General features: G+C 34.2%; 1 protein-coding gene and 1 non-coding gene across 2 annotated transcripts in view; both read left to right on the plus strand.

Moving 5' to 3' along the window:
* Nucleotides 1–8,065: 8,065 nt before the first annotated feature.
* The window catches only part of LOC133184556 (very low-density lipoprotein receptor-like), a 31,084-nt gene continuing 17,339 nt past the window's right edge, over nt 8,066–21,810 (plus strand). The window contains exon 1 of the mRNA XM_061319644.1: nt 8,066–8,149. Within this exon, the coding sequence (XP_061175628.1) occupies nt 8,083–8,149 (67 nt within the window). The 5' untranslated portion in view covers nt 8,066–8,082. The remainder of the gene's footprint in view (nt 8,150–21,810) is intronic.
* On the plus strand, nt 12,932–13,003 carry Trnav-gac (transfer RNA valine (anticodon GAC)). The gene has a single exon. It is a non-coding gene; the product is annotated as a tRNA-Val (tRNA).

Consider the following 21,810-nt stretch of genomic DNA (forward strand, 5'->3'; position numbering starts at 1 on the left):
CCGGAGTCTTAGTAAGCAGGCTAAATGGGAAGATGGGACCTCCTGGTGAGCTAAGTCATTTGATTACAGCATCAGCATTTAAAACCGTTACAGAGACCATTAGACTTTGCAGTTCTTCTTGTAAGATCCCGAAGATGTCAGAGGCACAATTAAGAGCTGACCGTGAATTGGTATATTTTCATAATTGGTTAATTTGTTAATTTAAACTGGTGATTTTATGGTTAATAATTGGATTAGTTTCCTTGGTAAATTTGGGTGAAATCTGGATTATTTATGGTGTGCTTATAGAATTCTTGAAACTTAAACCTTTATTAAATAGGAATTAGCTAATTACTACTGGTGATGTTTTTACACCGAGTTACAGGTGTTTAAGACCTTTGGATTATAGAAAGCTGTTGGTGGCGTTGATTCATCATAGCTTAACAGCAGCAACAGTACTGGTGATCAGGAATTGTTGGTGGCGTCGATTCACCACAATTTATTCACCGGGGTTATTCATCCATAACTTCACCAGTAGTTTTCTTTAAATAATTAGGGCAACAAATAGTCTCATGGGTGTTTGAATTTATTGTTTTTATTTCATTGTTTGATCAACAATCCCACATTATTTTTTGTATTTTAATAAACTTCATAGTGTCTTAGTATTCTGGATTTATTTTCTTGTGAATTCTTCAACTAAGGAGGTTACGATACATATTACGCTATTGGCTCGTTAAATATCCGAACCCAAACTTTGTTGACGTTTCGAGCCGCGTCACAAATTGGTGGCAGCGGTGGGATTGTAATTCTCATTGTTAAATTTATCGGAATTCATTTTTGGAGATTATTTGTGTTGTGTTAAAAATGGATGAATCTTCTAAAGTTGTTACTTTCAAGAAACCATTGGAGATAGAGGATTTGCAAATCTCAATGGATCAAGAACAATTTGAGGAGACTATTTAAGATCAAGAAAACTGGGAAAATGAAATACCAGAGGAATTTAAGACACCCTCACCTAGTCAAAGCAATGTCAAAGCAAAAAAGAAAGAAAACTTTTCTGAAGAATTAAAGGAGAGTTTCTTTGTGTTTCAAGAGCAGATTTGTGATCAATAACAACAACAGAGAGAATTTTTCAAGAAAGAAATATTAATTTAGTTTGCATGAACAAGTGAATGTTGTGTATTCTAACATGAATTTGATGGAGAGTGGGATTCATGACCAGATTTGTGACCTAAATTCAGAGTTGAAAGAAATAAAAGAAAAACAAAAAGATACAAAAAACCTTGCTAGGGAAAATTTCTGTCAAACCACAGACTTCTTTAAAAGTGAACCTCAAGTGACCTCAACCCCAAACGTAGCTTCATCACACATACTACAAAAGCAATTTCAAGAAATGGGAAAATCGCCGTTAAGTTCCATAGCACAAGAAACGAGTCAAACTGAAAACGCAAGTAAAAGCAATTCATCCATGGAGACTTATGCTGGATCTCCAGAAGCTATGTGCGATGAAAAAGAAAATTATTGTGGATAGGTAGTACAGACAAGTCAAATACAGTAAAAATGAAACCACAACATTAAGATGGAAGTGATGATTGGGAAGAATATCTCACGCAGTTTGAAATTTTAGCAGAAATAAACAAGTGGAATGATGTGACAAAAGCATTATATTTAGCGGGAAGTTTGAAAGGAGCAGCTCGGACTATTCTGAATGAATTAAAAGCAACAGAGAGAAGAAAGTTTGATAGTTTGGTTACAGCATTGGAGAATCGCTTTGGATCAGTGAATCGTGCAGAAATGTACAGAGCAAAGCTACAATCAAAGATGAAATCTAGGGATGAATCAATTCCAGAACTTGGTCAAGCAATAAGAAAAATGACAAGACAGGCATATCCTAATGCAGATTCTGTTTTAAGGGATGTGTTGGCCTTGGACCACTTTATCGGTGCTTTACCTGACCCAGACATGAGATATCGAGTAAGAGAGTCAAGACCAAAGAACATAACTGATGCAAAAATTCTAGCTGTCCGCTTAGAAACACACAAGCTAGCTGACAAACAAAGACATCGTAGTTTTGTTAGAACTGTTGACAGTGATGAAAAATTCCATGCCCAGAACAGAAGACTGCCACCCCAGAAGTCAATGCCTCTGAGATCATCGGGATCAAACCATCAAAAATGGGCTGGAAAGTACAAAGAACAGAATCAGAGAACAAACAGAAGACTGGATGAAACGTTGAGTGATGATATGAAGAAATTAAGACAAGATCTTGCTAGCTTGACTTTGGAATTTCACAAAAGTAAAGTGTCGTCTGATTCAAGACAGAGTTCTCATGCTATGGACCAGAGAAATGATAGTGAACATAATTCGGGAAACGTGAGTTGGTCGAACTCCAGGGCTGGAGCTCGATCGAAAACAACAAGCCCAAAGCTTTAGAGATTGGATGTTCTGAAGATAGTGATGGATTATATGTGACTTCTAAGGTGCAAGATACAAAAGTTGATTTTTTGATAGATACAGGAGCCAATATTACAATCTTGAGTGAAGATTTAGAAATAGATTGAAACCAGAGCATATACCATGCATAACAGAAATTGATAAGTATTTTATGACAGCTATGGGAGAAGTGTCACCATTTCTTGGAAAAGCCAATGTGAATATTCAAATAGGAAAACAAAGATTTGAACATGAAATCTGGATAGCTAATATCAAGAATGAGGGAATTATGGGTACTGACTTCTTAGAGAAAAATAACTGTGACATTTTATTCGGTGAAAGAATCCTGAAAATTAATGGTGAGAAGGTGGAATGTTTTACAGTTAATCAAAGTGACAGTTTGCAGTGTTTCCGAATTAAAATCTCAGAGACCACAGAAATCCCTCCTTTAAGTGAAAGTGTTGTTCCAGGCCATTGTAACAGACAAGTGAAAATTAACACACCAGCTGTGTTAAGACCTACAGAAAATTTCAATGACAAATGTGACCTTATAATGGCTAAAGAATTGGTCAACCTGGAAAATGATGTGATACCTCTCCGTGTAATGAACATTACTGACAGACCACAAGTGTTATACAAAGATTCGTTAGTTTGTATTTGTGAACCAGTTAGTGAGATAATGGATTTTTCTCAGCAGGATTTGTCTAGTGTAATTGTAAATAATTTGCAAAAGAAGGAATTATCCATGACAGTGCCAGATCATCTCAAGCAAATGTTTGAAAATTCTTCAAAGAATTTAACTACTGTGGAAAAAGATGTTTTGAGAGAATTGTTGCTTGAATATGAGACAAGTTTTAGCAGAAATTCTCAAGATTTAGGACAAATCTCAATTGTTAAGCATAAAATCGATACTGGTGTTGCGCAACCCATCAAGCAAAGACCAAGGAGAGTTCCACTATCAAAGAGAGATGAAGTTTCTAAAGTTATTCAAGAAATGAAAGATCAAGGAATTATAGAACCATCCATTAGTCCTTGGGCTTCACCTATTGTTCTCGTGAAAAAGAAAATGGTGAAACAAGATTTTGTATAGATTACAGGAAACTAAATGATGTTACTGTAAAAGATTCACATCCATTACCAAGAACAGATGATTGTCTGGATGCTTTATCCGGATCAGTGTGGTTTTCTGCATTGGATTTAAAAAGTGGATACTGGCAGGTATCAGTTCAAGAGGAAGACAGATTAAAAACTGCATTTACAACTAGTGAAAATGGATTTTGGCAGTTTCGTACAATGCCATTTGGATTATGCAATGCCCCCGCTACATTTGAGAGATTAATGGAGCAATTTCTTAGTGGATTGAACAGAGAATTGTGTCTTGTGTATTTATATGACATCATTGTGACAGGGAAATCATTCACAGAACATATAAATAATTTACGAAAAGTTTTTGACAGGTTAAAAGGAGCTAATCTAAAGCTTAACCCAGAAAAGTTTCAACTTTTTTGTAAAGAAGTGAAATTCTTGGGACATGTTGTAAGTGAAAATGGAATTTCAACTGACACGGAAAAAGTTCAAGCTGTAAAAGAGTGGCCAACTCCAAAGACAGTTAAGGGAGTCCGAAGTTTCTTAGGATTGTGTTCCTATTATAGAAGATTTATCAAGAACTTTGCAGAAATTGCAAAACCATTACATCAGTTGACTGAGAAAGGAAAACAGTTTCTATGGACTGAGAAGTGTGAGGATGCATTTTCAACATTAAAAGAAAAATTAATTTCATCACCCATACTAGCATATCCTAAAGAAGAAGGAATGTTTATTTTAGACACAGATGCATGTGACACCGGAATAGGAGCTGTGATCTCCCAAGTTCAAGACGGGATGGAAAAAGTAATTGCTTATTATAGCAGAACTTTAAGTAAACCTGAACGGAGATACTGTGTGACCAGAAAAGAACTGTTAGCTGTTGTAGCTGCAATTCAACAATTTCATCATTATCTAATAGGCCGGTATTTTAAAGTCCGGATTGACCATGGCGCACTTCGGTGGCTTATGAATTTTAAGAATCCTGAAGGGCAAATGGCCCGATGGCTGGAAATTCTGGCAATGTATGACATGAAAATTGAATACAGACAAAGAAGAGTGCACAATAATGCGGATTCTTTAAGTAGAAGACCCTGTGCGAGTGAGTGTTCACATTGTGATAAAAAGGATCACAGATTTGATACTCATCGTGACGTACAAACTCAAACTGGAATGACTTATCCTGAGACTTTGACAGAGATCTGCAGCTCATTATCTTCGGAAATGATGGTTGGATAATGTAATAGAGTGTCCCAAACCACAGAGAGATTTCAAGGGAATGACTCAGATGGGAGCTCAGTGATTGGAAGTGAAGGTGAAAGTTGTCAAGATATAATGAAGAGTATTCAAGAAACTGGAGTAATCTCCCTTATGAATTTAAAGAAGCTTCAAGAAAATGATAAAGTCCTAGGCCAATTAATGTCTTGTGAAAAGCCAGAATGGAGAATTATTTCACCTGAAAGCAGGGAAGTTAAGTATTACTTAGCCAGATGGGATTCACTTCACCTTAGACAAGATATTTTATGTCAAAGGTGGGAATCTGATTCGGGACATCAGATTGTGTGGAAGCTGGCATTACCTAAAGAGCTAAGGTCATTTATTTTGAATGAATTGCACAGTTCACCATCTTCTGGACATTTAGGAGTAAATAAGACATTAGAACGGATTAAAGCTAGATTTTTCTGGTATGGGATGAGAAGAGATGTTGAACACCTGTGTAAAACATGTGATTTATGTGCATCAAGGAAAAGACCGAAACAACATTATAAAGGACCATTACAGAGATACACCGTTGGAATTCCTATGGAACGTGTTGCTCTGGATATAATGGGCCCTTTACCTTTGAGTGATAATGGAAACAGATATTTACTTGTTATGGAGGATTATTTTACAAAATGGACAGAAGCAGTTCCATTACCTGACCAGGAGGCTATAACAGTGGCAAACGCATTAATTGAAAATATGATTACAAAATCTGGAGTTCCAAGAGAATTACATTCAGATCAAGGAAGTAATTTTGAATCAAATATTTTTAAAGAGATGTGTAAACTTCTAGGAATTCAGAAGACTCGTACAAGCCCTTACAGACCACAATCAGATGGCAAGGTTGAAAGAGCTAATCAGACAATTGAAAATATGCTTTCAATGTTTGTAGAGCCACATCAAAAAGACTGGGACAAATATATATACCTTTTATCATGATGGCTTACAGATCATCAGTTCATGCATCGACAGGAGTTACACCGTGCTGTATGATGTTAGGAAGAGAAATTTTACTTCCAGTTGATCTTTATTTTGAAAGACTACCAGAAGAAAAGGAAAATGAATACAATTCTGAATATGCATATGAACTAGAGGAAAAGTTAGAGGAAATTCATGAATATGCACGGAAGAACTTACAGATTGCTGCTGGTAAAATGAAAGAAAATTATGATAAAAGGATGAATTTTAAGAAGTACGTAGAGGGAGATGCAGTGTGGTTGCATAATTTGGCAAGAAAGAAAGGAATATCACCAAAATTACAAAGACCTTGGCAAGGCCCATTTTTAGTGACACACCGTTTAAATGATGTTTTGTACAGAATTCAAGAGACTTCAAAGTCGAAGCCAAAAGTTGTTCATTCAAACAGACTCAAGCCATATGTTGGAGAAAATCAACCAAAGTTTCATGTAAAAGAAAAACAACCAGAAGAAATAAATTTTGAAATTACAGATGGTGTTATTTTGTTTGATAGAGAATGTGAAAATAGAGATATTGTGAATTTTCAAGAATGTGAAACTGAAACTTATGGGGGGTCTGAACATATAAATGAATTGCAGACAGATGAAAATTCAAACTCAGGTTTCAAGAATTCTGTAAATGACCATTTAAAAGAAACATCCATTAGCAGTAAAAGACAAAGAAAATTACCAAACAGATTTACGGATTATGAAATGATTTGAAGCAATTATGATAATTGTTTTATATATAACTATTTCTATTTTACAGGTCACCACATTCTTCTGCAAGATCTGTGATCTTCAGTCAGAGTCCAAGTATTCTGTTAATAGACATGTATTAGAACAGCACTCGGGATTTTCCTGGCAATACTGCAACTGCAAAAGAAAACTAAGAAAGAAGGGAGAAGAGCATTCACCATGTGGAAGGAATTTTAAGACAAAATGCTATGATCTGAAAACGAAAACAGAAGGAGACAAAGCAGAAGGTATGTACAAAGAGTACTGTTTGAAAAGATTGCCAAATGAAGTTCTACAAATTAAACTTCCACGACCAACTCCAAGTAACACTTTACAAAGAGAAAGAGAAACAAAAGAAAAGAGGAAGAGCGAAGACGAGGTACCTTTACAGTTATCATCTTCGGAGGAAGATTTCTTTGAAGAGGCCAAAAGACCTCGACATGAAGACCTACTTATTGATATGCAAACTCATATTATTTTGGATGTTTGGGGAAGTAGGTTCAAAGTGAGCAAATCAACCCTAAAGAAGACCAATAGCATTTTGTCAAACATAGAAAAGATTATACCGTTACCAGGTTAGATAGAGTATATTCCAAGCTTTAGACAAAAGTTACATTGATAAGATCTATGTATTGGTAAGCCGGAGTCTTAGTAAGCAGGCTAAATGGGAAGATGGGACCTCCTGGTGAGCTAAGTCATTTGATTACAGCATCAGCATTTAAAACCGTTACAGAGACCATTAGACTTTGCAGTTCTTCTTGTAAGATCCCGAAGATGTCAGAGGCACAATTAAGAGCTGACCGTGAATTGGTATATTTTCATAATTGGTTAATTTGTTAATTTAAACTGGTGATTTTATGGTTAATAATTGGATTAGTTTCCTTGGTAAATTTGGGTGAAATCTGGATTATTTATGGTGTGCTTATAGAATTCTTGAAACTTAAACCTTTATTAAATAGGAATTAGCTAATTACTACTGGTGATGTTTTTACACCGAGTTACAGGTGTTTAAGACCTTTGGATTATAGAAAGCTGTTGGTGGCGTTGATTCATCATAGCTTAACAGCAGCAACAGTACTGGTGATCAGGAATTGTTGGTGGCGTCGATTCACCACAATTTATTCACCGGGGTTATTCATCCATAACTTCACCAGTAGTTTTCTTTAAATAATTAGGGCAACAAATAGTCTCATGGGTGTTTGAATTTATTGTTTTTATTTCATTGTTTGATCAACAATCCCACATTATTTTTTGTATTTTAATAAACTTCATAGTGTCTTAGTATTCTGGATTTATTTTCTTGTGAATTCTTCAACTAAGGAGATTACGCTACATATTACGGTACTGGCTCGTTAAATATCCGAACCCAAACTTTGTTGACGTTTCGAGCCGCGTCACAATAGCTATTCTTAAAAAAACATAAGGATCGGTGTTACAAAGGATCGACCAATTTTGTGAAAATCTCCATTATAGTGGGATATAAGTGCCCATAACTGCAGTACTAACCCATGTGCATAAATACTTGTACTCACTTGATAAAGTTCTTCATTTTTCTGCACTGCTGTTTTTTCTTGTGTCACTAATCCTGTTAAAAAATTGTCATTCTGTCAAAACTTTTAGCCATTTTCCGATGATGAGGAATGTTTATATACACTTCATCTTATTATTCCTAACGACAATATGTCGAGAACACAGAGGTAAGAAATTTTACATTTATTACCAAATATATTGACGAGAGCAATATTTGGTTTGATGCGGCACGCATTCATTTAATTTCTGCTCATCGAGTCAATAATTTGAAGAGATCTTTAATTGAATTGTTGCACGCATCAAATGAATTGATATCTTTGATTATGAAAAATTAAAGGTATCTTTTGGCGATCCATCGACGGTAAATGCACATGCATTTACATGCACGTACGAATCAGGTACTAGTATTATCTCATTTCATTTGATGCAGATTTTGAGATGATGATAAATTGATCATTCAGTCTTGCACAAGAGGTATATTTTCGACAGGAATATGTGTCAATAAGGAAGTAAAAGAACAAGTCTCAATGAGGTTTATCTGTGGTCCCCGGTTACTCGTCAAATTTCGAACATTTATTAAAATTTTTAAAAATTAAATTTTATTATCAACTAATGTCTTTATTATTTGAATCATCATCTAAAAATGTCAAACAATAGATATAGATAGCATACGAAGCTGCGCGTTGAAGGTAGGGTCCTTTGATTTTCATGAATACTAGTATCAAAAGAAATCAGTGACAGGTACACACTTCAAAGCTTGCGTAAACACCGAGCACAGGTTTGTTCAGGGTCGAGTTTGAAATATAATGTGCATATTATATGTGTAAATGTTGAGTGGAAATATCTTTGTTGAACAACCCTGTGCTCTATGTTTTCTAATTAAAAGTATTATGATTTTGAATCTCTTCGCTAACTTCATTTACATGCGATTAATCTCTTTATGACCTGTTTAGAATAATAGCAAGCCATGTGGATTTGCATCGTTACGGGTAAATGCCCCCAGTAAACGTGCTAGTTCTCAGTTGAAACGTACTCAGTTTTAAATCGATCAGCATGGACTTGTTTGGTTCATCTTTATATAGCTTTTATTGCCAAAGTTTTGTAAGTAGAAAATTGTATTTGTAGTTGATGTGAATCTTGAACATATAATTCGTCTTTGAAAGAAAAATATCATACCAAGATCTTCTTTTTATAGTAACTAATCTAAATGTCTCCGCCCATTTCCATGTAATAGAGAAACCGTAGTCTGATTGGGGGGAAATGTTCCTGCATTTTTTAGTGCTATAGGTGTTAAAAATAGGCTTGTATTTTTTGATATGTTTAATTATTCATTATAAATGCACAATGTTTTAATTAGAAATACCTTGTTATACACAACGAAAACAATCAAAATACCGTATGCTAATATTTAATCGGCAAACCAAATGTGTAAAAAGGGACCACAGTACTATACTTAAAGTTACATAATGAGTCAAAATCATGTGTTTCTTTTAAGATAATTGTATCATAAAACAAAAGAGTTATGACTAAAGCGAAGTGTTGACATCTCAAGTGCATGTAAAGCAAGAAAAGAACTGCAAAATATAAGTGCCGGAAAAACAAAGGTTGTATCTACCGCTTTGTTGTTATCGTCAATGTCAACAATGTCAAGGTCGAGCGACTTTTATTTTTAGCGTGAAACTTGTAAACAACATTGAATTGGAGCAAATAGAAGTGAGAAATAAGTTCTGATCATCTTTATTGAAGATTGTATCAAAATCCTCGGTCATCCGATATTTATATCTATGGAATTGACACCATGGTAAATTCTTCAACTTTTCTGAGCATGCGTACAATAAAGAGGAAGAAAAGAAGCAATATTTTTGTGTTGGGGAAAACAAAAATTATTTTTTTTTAAATTTCATTTTTCTCCAAAAAAGTAGATTTTTTAGGTTCTGAAACCTGTAATTTTCTGAAACCTAATATCTTCAAGAATTGAATAAAATTTGCATGTGTCACCCAAAAATTCTACTTTTGTCAGTTTTCCCCTTTTTCCGTCACAGTGTCACCTTAAGTACGAGGGGTTATCAAAAAGTTCGTGGACTGACGCGATAAAATTAATAATATGTAGTCTTTGCTTACAAAATTTAAGCGGAACATAAAACAACAAAAGTTTAAGAAATGTTGAAAATTTTAGCTAGATACGTTGATAATTTGCCAAATTATTCTAAAATTAAAAAGACTTTATGTGACCACCCGGCGCTGTCGCCGTTTAGTGTCATGACGTCCGCTTAACGTCATTGTTTCTTAATGTCCGCTCTCTCTACCTCATGCAATTATCTTGATGAGATTACCTGGGGTTAAGTAAGGACTTAAACCCGTCTTATTTATATGAATTTACAATATCATGAGCAGCTGTTTTCAATACATATAATATTGTAAATGGATCTTTATATGGGGAAGATCCTCACCTGATTATGCCAGAATACTTAGCTTGTTGGAGTTCAATTTCTACCACACATGATCAACGTCACTTTTCGACGTGACTGACTTTTGACACACTGACTACAAATCGACACTAACTGTGCATATTTCATCTCTCTGAATCTTTTTGGGCATTAAAAATAAGTACTCTGGATGCATTTTATTTTTCTGTAGCAAGTTTAAACATTCCTTAGGTCAATACCAGTTTTTCCAGGAGCGAAACTCTATAGAGTGTTTGAAAAAGAAACCCCTCCCCCTTTTTGACGTTATTTTCAAGCCCATAATTGTTTGGACACTCCATATAAAATTTACGATAAAATTTCATAGAAATTACAGAATGGGGTAAAAATTGCAAATTTTACTGAACAAATGTGTCGTACCACATGCCTGAATTAACGAGATTTTTTGATGACAAATACTCATATCTAAAGAGTTTTTCTCAGTTACACTCAGGTAGAAAAAAACGTCATATTAGAGGTTGCGCCGCCTGGACATACCTTTGCTTACAAAAACACTAACAATTTATTAAAAAATAAAAATTATGATTTATGGTTTATTCTATAGATAGAAAAGATGATGCTAACTAAATGTGTAAAAATTCATTGATGTACCTAAAGCGGTTTTAATTTTATGACGCTAGTCCACGAACTTTTTGATAACCCCTCGTAGAATACTCCTTTGCCGTGATTTTTGTCAGTTGAACGAATTTACGAATTTAAAAAGAAACTTTAGAATAGTAAAATACTTTTAGGGGGTGCCTTTAAATTCGTCAGCAATACATTTACATCAATGAAATGATTACGGTACGATGTTTGACGCTTCCGTACATATGTGAAATATAGCGTACGATCAGTTTTGAGGTGCTGGCACGTAAAAGATCCCTCACTGCTCAATGACCCTGAGTGCCAAGTATAGGTCTAAATTTGCAGCCCTCCACCGGCAAGTGGTGACGACTACATACGAATGAAAATTCTCAAGATGGACATTATAACAACAAACAAACAAAAACAAAATCAGTTTTGTTCAAATCATGACCCATTAATAGGGTGGGGCCACAATGGGTGATCAAAGTTTTACGTAGGAACATACACAGAAAATCTTTAAAAATCTTCTCAATAACCAGATAGATGTAGCACCGGCGCACCCCCTCCCTCCCCCCCCCCCCCCCGCCAGGTTCGATTTTTTCTGCTTTGGTAAATTCTTTTTGCTTAACTTGTATATGGTTCATTTAAAAAAAAAGTCTACTTTTTTGTCTTTCGATCAGAAAATAGTAAAAATATTTATTAGAGGAAAATTGTTTTTCTACGGAAGGACCTATCAAAAAAATATATTTGAATTCGATAAAACGAATTGTCGAATTTGTTATAACGAATTTAATTCGTTATAACAATTTCTTTGAATTCGTTATAACGAATTCAATCTGTTATACGAATTCAAAAATTTGTTATAACGAATTAAATTTGTTATAACGAATTTTAAAACATGTTATAACGAATTTAATTCGTTTAAACAAATTCTAAATTTTGTGTTAACAAATTAAATTCGTTAAAACGTATTCGACAAATCGTTATATCGAATTCTATATATATAGAATATTTTTCTATAGGCCCCGTTTGTTGAATTTGATTAAACGAATTTAATTCGTTGTAACAAAATTTGTTATAACAAATTTTTAAATTCGTTATAATGAATACAATAAATTTGTTATAACAGATTAAATTCATTATAACAAATTCAACGAAAGTGTTATAACGAATTAAATTCGTTAAAACAAATTCGACAATTCCTTATATCGATTTCAAAAATATTTTTTGATAGGTCCTAAATGGGTTTCCGTATTTTTCCCGTCGGTTAATGTGAATGATTATACTGCTTACAAGTTATGTTTTGATCATCGCCAATGCGTTTTATTAAAATATTGTATTCTTTCTCATTAAAAAATTAACTGAAAAGTCATGTCACATTATCAGAAATTTTTTAACATGCTTATTTAAATGATGTAAAAAATATTATCCTGTGTAGATATGTACAAATTTTGCACATCATATTAATTGAATTCATTCACAGATTAATGTAATTTTGGTGTTTTACTTATGTTTCCCACTAAATACTAGTATTGTGCATTAAACATTCAGGAAGTGCCATACCCTACCAATTCATGTCATTCCTGTGTGGTAGTGTAAGATACACGGCATCCTACTAGCTTGGGATAGCGGGTTAACCCTTTAGCTCAATTGGTAGAGCACTGGACTGGCAAGCCAGACGCCCCGGGTTCAATCCCCAGCAGAGGCACATAAATGTCTCTGTTACATTTGGCGCCCACGTTGGGACCCGGGTATTCTCTGGTGGGTGAGAGTGATTGCCCCCAGAACTTCGCCCCACAGGCGTGGGCACTCCAGAAGAGATGAAGACATCTCATTCTCTGGAGGGGGACAATGTGGTAGCGTAAGATACACGGCATCCTACTAGCTTGAACTAGTGGGTTAACCCTTTAGCTCAATTGGTAGAGCACTGGACTGACAAGCCAGAGGCCCCGGGTTTAATCCCCGGCAGAGGCACATAAATGTCTCTGTTACACCTGTTACCAAAAAGAAAATGTTGAAATAAAAGGTATTTCCCTTTGATAGGAATTCTTCTCATAATCCTCAACATTTCATCATTTTCTGTTATCTCAAGTTAATGAGCGCCATGATATGAAAGAGAAAAAAGAAATGGCACAGAGGTCGATGATTTTGTTTCATTGGAAGTGTATAAAGAAAATATGTCCTATCTGTTACCTTAAAATAAGAAAGAACAGTCTTTTTTAATCTGCTTAAAACATTAGATGAACTAAGCTACAAAGAAATTATTTAAATATCTTGATGATGCAAAAAGAGTACATTATACTTAATAACGAGGGACTATCACTCCTGTTACCTTAAAATGGTCACAGTAAGGACAATTGGACTTCGTACCTTGAATTTAAACAATAAAAACAGTTTATTTTATCTTTCTAAGTAATATAAGTTTAGTCTAATATGTTAACAAATAATGTAAATCATATTGAAATGTGTTTGTGCCTCAAATAGTGCCATTACTACATAAACATGCACTTTGGTAACAGAGTGGACAAAAATTGTAACGGGGGGGGGGGGGGCAAATCATCTTTAAAAAGCTGGTATTTATGTATATAATTTGGCTTTTATCATTTTTTAACCTATAATTTAAAAAAAAAAATCATAGTTTTGTAACAACATGGAGTACCTTTAATGAAAAATAATAATGATCTGATATATATTTTGATAACACTTTACAATTAAATTTGGTAACATGATGGACATACATGTCTTTCATTGTCTAGAATTTACCAGATTTAGTAGTATCATGTTTTTGTTCAACATTTCTTTCTCTTTTCCTATATAACCAATAAAGTTAGAAAAAGTCTAACTTTTGCCTTATAATTCTAGATTTCATTGTCCATCCTGTTACATTGTTTTGTCCTTCCTGTTACCCTGAGTCCTTAGTTTCTTTGTTTAAATTGTCCAGCATCCTGGCAATTAATGATAAATTTTTAGTTTTTTAACAATATACTAAAGAAAATTTGAAGAAAATTTTGAAATAAAGAATTTTACAGCTCTTTTGATGAAAAAAACAAACCGGGAAGGACATTAAAGTTTGAATGACTAAGATAAAATGTCAATATTTTTTTTAAAGAAATATTTTCTTTTCTGCAACTCGATGGATTTTTGTAGTTTAATACTGTATTATTCAAATAAAGTTGAAAAAGTCATAGTTAAACCACTTTCATTTTTCAAAAATATGCCAGTCAAAAAAATGAACTTTTTTTGAAAATGACACATACTAGTATACTCTCGATTTAGTCCACAGGTAAAATTTCATGAATAATTTACTTAACATATACAGTAACACACCTTTACATACAAACGACTTTTTAAATCCCCCCCCCCCCTCCTCCCTCAGTCTGAAATTTCTGGATCCAGAGAACAGCAGTAGGCCCGTGATTAGTGATGTTTATATTGAAGCATTCTCAGGTAGCGCAGATTCAAGTATCTTCAAATCAAACCGGGCCTAGGGTTGGGCCACAATGGGCGATCAAAGTTTTACATGGGGATATATGGGAAATTTCTTTAAAGATTATCTTCTCAAAATCAGCAAAGCAATTATAGTCATATTTATATGGATGATTGTAGGTACACATTGTCGCCGGTGACAATATGAACAGGACGACAAAATGTACCGTCACGTAGAATAAGAGACACGTAAGCGTGATTCACACGTCAATATTACATTCACAAAACTATCCCCCCCCCCAAAAAAAAGACAAAAAAAGAAGAAATCTTTAAGCAACAATATCTGTGGGGCGACAATATGTACATTGAAGGTGAGGCACATAATATCGCCAGCATATGTACATGTGTAACTTTTAAGCCGGCGACAATACAAATATATACAATATGTCGATGACGACAATATGTACAAAACAACAATATGTCCCTTATTTGTTGTTTATGGCCATTGTAGTTTTTCCGCATGAAGTATAAGTCATACAGTATATTGCATGACATATTCGCATTAACAGAAAATGTTTTACCAAATTTAAATGTACACTTCTCTCCTGCAGTGAACATTTTGATTCATGTGCCAATAAAAACTTTTTTAATATTTCCATTTTATAAAGTTCTAGAAAATAATGAACAATTAAGGAGGGCCAAGGAAGATTACTTTGTGAAATTATTTAAACCTAAACTAAATGTAAATTGAACATTATAGCTTAACAGTAGCAGTCTATTTCATTTATATTAGGGATGTCAACGAGTACCCGGTTAACCGGGTACTCGATCGAACGTCCGAGTATCGAATACTAAAAATGGTACTCGGTTACTCGGATGTGTATTTTTTCTTAGTTCAAAGTACATATTTTTATCAAAAACTTATCAAAAAATAACTTAAATATGCATAAGGGTAATTAGCGTGTCGTCATCTACATGTACACATGTAAACACCCGTTATCGCCTATGGCTGTGTATATACAGTAATTAGGGTATCCAGTCAACTCGTACCCAAACCGAGTCGTACCCAAACCCAGAGTCAACTCGTACCCAAAACTCAAATGTCAAAAATTAAATCATAAAAAGAAACAATAAATTGTTTTCAAGGGTAAATATATAAGTTTGTATGATTCTTGTATTTTATTCTTTATGTGTATTGTTAATGACTATATAAATAGTTCTAATTTCTCTGATTTTGTCACACTATAAGATAACAAAAACATAAAAACAACAACACACAAAAAACAAATTGTGAAACGTAAATTTTACATTTCAAAAATCTTTTTTTCACGTAAGTAATAAACATTATGGATATAACCATAATAAACTTTACAAATTTTATGGCATCATATCGTATATCAGTATATAGTGTTGACTCTTTGGGTACGACTCGGTTTGGGTACCACTCTTTTTGGGTACGAGTTGACTGTAAATCGTAATTAGTGACCAATCACCTGGTACGCAGCTGTTCCCACCTATTGTGGTCACGGTCCTTAATTTTTTGATGGCTTCAATGATTGTTTTTCACTGAACATCGATCGTTTAATATGGTCTATTGTCTTCAAATCATTTTAAAATTATATTTAATATACGGCAGCGAAACTGGACATGCATAGAAATGCCTCTACCCACTTCAAAATAAGTAAAGATTCCCAAAAAAAGTTTAAAGTCATTTTCCATAGTAAGTTTAGTGTATACGGGGAAAACAACCAACATATGAAAAAATATTAGACAAGCGATCCAAACAATGTCCGTTTCTTCTCTTTCGCTAGTCTAATCATCACAAACCTGCGTAACAGATTGTCTTCCTTTTTGCGTTGATGAAATAGATCCTAAACAAGAACTGTAAACCATTTGTAATTTTTGATGTATTAATTGTCTTTTGTATTTATTTAGTACCAAAATCATTTCCGTTGGACTCCATGTTTAGATACATTCATAAAACGTGATAAACACAGGTTTGGGGTTTAACAAATTAACAATTAAAAATAAACAAACTTGTATTAATTTACATTTTTACCGAGTACCCGGGTACTCGATCGGAAAAATGTCATACTAGTCATATCATACTTTGAATAGAGGGGGCCCAGGGGGCGAAGCCCCCGGAAGCTCCTGGATTTTCGTGTATTTTAAGAGTAAAACCAGGCACAAAAATAGCGGTATTGGTTTGTTATATACCAAAGTATGGCATTATTGATATTAGTCATATCATACTTTGAAAATTTTAGGGGGGGGGGGCGTGCGCCCCCCACGCCCCCCTTAAATCCGCCAGTGATATATAGGGTCTAAACGTTGTGTTCGGGATTGTTAATTTTAAATTTTTTAGAGGGTTTATTTTTTATTATAATTTTACAAAACTTTGCCTGCTATTTTCCAAAGATGTACTAATTTAGGATTTGACTTGACAATGTACTCAAATTATTAAAGCCTGGCATTTTATGTTCAGTTTGATACATGCATACATATATTTTATGTAAATTATAGAATAACTTTTCTAGCTCCTTCACTACCCAGGTATAAAGGAGCTAGTGTATATTTAGAGACAAACACTTATGTGCGGGTATTACCGTCGTATGACAGCATCTAGTTTTCCTTTTGCCACATTTACTTATTTTCTATTCTCATACAAAGAGTCTTAGAATGGAAACATTTGGTCATTGTTTAAGGAAGAAAAACAAATAACCAAACATCTTCCACTGAAATTAATTTTTATTTTATAAATAAACATATGATTTCACAGGCGTATATAGTTGGTAAAAAGATTCAACTAAAGCCCTTTCAATTGTGTTGTTTTTTTTCATTGGTCCAAAACTGGCTACTTATCATAAAAGTAAGGAAATGCCACGTGACAAAACTATTTTGAGAAATATTAGTGTCTATTTTTAAGGACAAAAATACACAAAGTTGATATTTTTTATTCTCTGTATAAGACACTATCGTACACCATGACCTTCACCGGAAGTTGAAGACTTAAAATGTCGAGAAATAAATTTTGAGGAAAAAGGAAAAAAATGAGTTATTTACGATTAAGAGGCTCAACAAAGGACGTCTGGAATACTTTATTTGAAAAGAAAAAAAAGTCTTTAGTAGCGAACTATTTCACATTTAACACAGGCGCCTGAAGTGTGGATCGATAGCCCCCCCCCCCCTTTAATTAAAAAAAAATGTCTAAGAGCTTATTTCTTTTAAAAATATATTTCTTTTAAAAATATAAGATTTCCCCGTCAATCACATCCATCGTTCTATGCAATCAGTTGGTACTTTTTCTTACCTTTAAAACTGGCCTTGTACGGTATCATAAAAGTAAACAAGGTAAGAAACAAAATTTGTAAACAAACGGGGGGGGGGGTCCCTCCTTCGAGATATATTTCCAAGGTAACAAGCATTCTCAGAGTATTGCATTAGCAATACTAGTCCCCTACCGGCAATTGTAATCTGGTTCCATTAAGAATTGTAAATGCCATAATTCCGTCAAAAATCAATGAAGCGGGACGAAATGCAAACTTGATCTATAACTAATCGAGGTAAAGTCACATACCAAAAATCAGCTCAATATCTGAAAGCGTTTAGAAGAAAATTGCGGAAAACCTTTAAAAATTAAAAAGGCCGTAATTCCGTCAAAAATCAATGAAGCGAAACGAAATGCAAACTTGATCTGTAACTTGTCAAGATACACTCACATGCCAAAAATCAGCTCAATATCTGCAAGCGTTTAGGAAAAAAGTGCGGAAAACCAAGTGGGACAGACTGACAGACAGACAGAGGGACAGACGGACAGACAGACAGACGGGCGGACAGACTCAGAGGAAACCTATTGTCCCCTCCGGTTTCACCGGTAGGGGACTAATAACAGCATTACCTATCATAATTTTGAAAGCACTCTATCAGGGAGATGTTCTTCTTTTAGTCTCTTTAACCAATCTCAAAGATTTCAACTGTATCACTGTTAACCAATCAGATAAAGCAAAACAAATCTGCGAACTCCAAAATCTCCTTCAAAGCAGTCAATAGCTGCAGATCTGTAGCTCGCTGGTCTGAAAAAATTGGGATGGACGATCAGGGAGGTACATTGAAACCCACTAAAAAAGTGTGTATTTATTGCGCACTGTTTCTCGATTATTTCTCAGTATATTTTAGGAATGACTCTAATTCTTGGCCAAATTATTCTAGTATAACCTGGTTTGGGTCAGTTTAAGCTTTATAATCCGCGAAGCGGATTATAAAACAGCGTAAACTGACCCCAACCAGGTTATACTCGAATAATTTGGCCAAGAATTAGAATCATTCCTTATAATTTAATTTTAAAATCATAAAATAACTAAGGGTGTAAAATTTCGTTGCTTTTTATTAGTTCAAATTTGCCGCTTAATAATACAACCGTAGTAACGGAAGTGATGGGAAGCAAGGGGAGGTAAAAACTGATGCATAGGCCTAGCAGCCTTGTTGTTTGTTTACATGTGGTAATATCGAATTATTGTTTGAAGTTAAAGCTGCATTTATTAAATCTGGAATTTTCCATGAATTCCGAGGACTGGAAATGAGAGGATTGTATGGATACAGATGATTCAGCTGTATGTCGGGGGGGGGGGGTGTCCCCATACCAAACCAGGTTATACAGAAATAATTTGTGTTCCTTTTTGGATATTAACCAATCATAGGCTAGAATACAAACAAAATTAAATTATATAAAAATATTACTAACCGTGTGTTCCTAACATATTCCTTTACTACTTCCACAAGAAAACTGTATGTGCAAGTCATGTACGAAGCACGTTGGACCGAATTGTCTTGCCACCCAAGATAGCAGTATAAATAGGCGAACTTTTCGATGGTCTCAATTTCAGGCCCAGGAGGGCTATTTACAACGCCTTTGGGAAATGTTTCATTGTGGAAGTAGTGAAAAAAATATGTTATGAACATACGGTTTGTAGTATTTTTGAGACGGCAGCTTAAATATACGGAGAAAAAAAAATCGAGAAACAGCGCATTTTTTTGTGCGCAATAAATATACACTTTTTTTCATTGGGTGGCAATGTACCTCCCTGGTCGTCCATCCCAATTATTTTCAGACCAGTGAGCTAAGGAGAAAATTTTATGTATCCGATTAATAAATCGTCCGATTACGGCATGTGCAGATCTATAAGGGGGGGGGGGGGGTTAGGGTTGTTCAAAATATATATACTGAAGCAATAAAAAATGAACTTGGGCCCAAGAAAACGTGGACCCCAACGCCATCACTTATAATAGGTATTATTCATGTTCTGGAAATGGATTTTACGGGGATTAAAAAAAAATATTTTTGCTTGCCAACAAACTTTCCGGGTTTTATAAGTTTTTGAAAGGAGTTTAGGGATTGTTTTTTTATTTTATTTTGCTTGTCAAGAAATTTCTGGTTGGAATTTTTTTGAATGGGGCGCCCCCCCCCCCCCCCCCTTGGAAAAATTCTTGGATTCACGACTGTACGGCATATAAAACACTAATGATGAGGTTTAGGTTAAAGAGATTAGTAGAAGAACATTTCCTTGACAGAGTGCTTGCAAAATTATGATAGGTAACACTGTTAATACAATAATACCTTGGAAAAATGTCTCGAAGCAGGGAACCCCCGTTTGTTTACTTTTGATTCTTACCTTGTGTATTTTTATTAAACCGTACAAGGCCATTCTCTAAATGAAAGATTAAGTACAATCTGCTTGCATAGAACGACATATGGATGTGATTGACGGGGGAATTTTATATATTGGGGAAATTATAAGCTCTTTAGATTTTTTTAGATTAAAGTGGGGGGGGGGGGGTGATCGATCCACACTTTAGGCGCCTTTGATATTTAAGCATAGATTAGCTTAAAAAAAAGTTTGAAATTGGAGTCCAAACGTACAAATTTTCTTCCCATGCCTCCATCGGAGCAAGAAGTTTAAAATTTGTTATGAAATTATATTTTCATATTAATCGCTACCGTCATTTTCGTAGTCGGGCATTCTTCTTACTATGCAATCGAAGCTGTGGAAGAAGAACTTCATGAAACATTCTTTGCCGTACTCTCTCTCTCTCTCTCTCTCTCTCTCTCTCTCTATTGTATCTTATTAAAAAATGTCTCTATTAGATACTGACAAGCGGGTCAATATACTCGAAGCGCTCCATTCCTTAAAAGCATTTGACTTCTCTCCCTTCGGGGCCTCGGCTCCATTACTTTTGAGGAACAGAACGCTACTCGTACATTAACCCTTTTAAGTGTTTATAATTGTACTAACCATATCTATTCATTTATCAACATCATTCTAGATGCTGGTTTTTCATGTGTCAGTTTTCCTTTTAATGTAATCGTCAAATGTTAAACAGTTTTCTAAATTTTGAAATATCACATCTTTTCATGATGAGGAATGTTTCAATACAATTATTTTTAATAATCAATACGGCAAAATGTCCGTTTCTTGGAGGTAAGAAACTTTACATCCAATATAATTGAACAAGTAAAGATTCTTCATTCACAAAGCTCAGTGCAAATATATATATATATATATATATATATATATATATATATATATATATATATATATATATATATATATATATATATATATATATATATATATATATATATATATATAATCTAACACCTTTGTAATCGGTTATACTGTGAATTCCGACCTTTATTTTAATTTCCATTTTACTATTTTTCCATGTTCATCAGACACCCTGTCTATTCCAACACAAAAAATTTGTCTCCTAGTGCATGTCGGATTTATTTAGACAGGTTTCCCTGTGTATATATGTATATTACACTACATCGGTGTGTAGATATTGTTGATGAGTATTTTATAATTACTGCCGTTTTATTGTTTATTTTGATAATTGGTGATGAATATTGTTGGAAATGCTGTTGATGCTGATGTTATTTTACTCCATATACACATGTATGTGCAAACCTTTTTGTAACAGGTTTTAAAGGTTCATTTGGCAAGGCAAAAAAAAAAAAAAAATCATGAACAAATAATTTAATATTAAATCATAGGTTAAACATTTTCTTATATTTAGTGTGGCCATGGTATTGCTTACTGGCTTCTGACCAATTAAAACTGCATAGATGTCTTTTATGTTGAAAAGTTAAGAAAAATAAAGATCATATTTTTCTCCAGTTCACCAGTCTCTTGATTTTACGATGCATTGAGTTCACCAGTATCTTGATTATAGCAAAAGAAATATTCCTTCAGTTTTTTAAGTGCCTGTTTTTCAGATGCTAAGTCGAATTCCTTGATTCTAAGGCATTTAGTAACACTTGGTCTTCCGGTCCACGGACTTTCAGTCAAGTTAGTGCT

This window comes from Saccostrea echinata, unplaced genomic scaffold (assembly GCF_033153115.1).
Source record: "Saccostrea echinata isolate AGI-Se365-2 ecotype Australia unplaced genomic scaffold, CSIRO_AGI_Sech_v1 ptg000010l, whole genome shotgun sequence".
NCBI classification, from domain to species: Eukaryota; Metazoa; Mollusca; class Bivalvia; order Ostreida; family Ostreidae; genus Saccostrea; species Saccostrea echinata.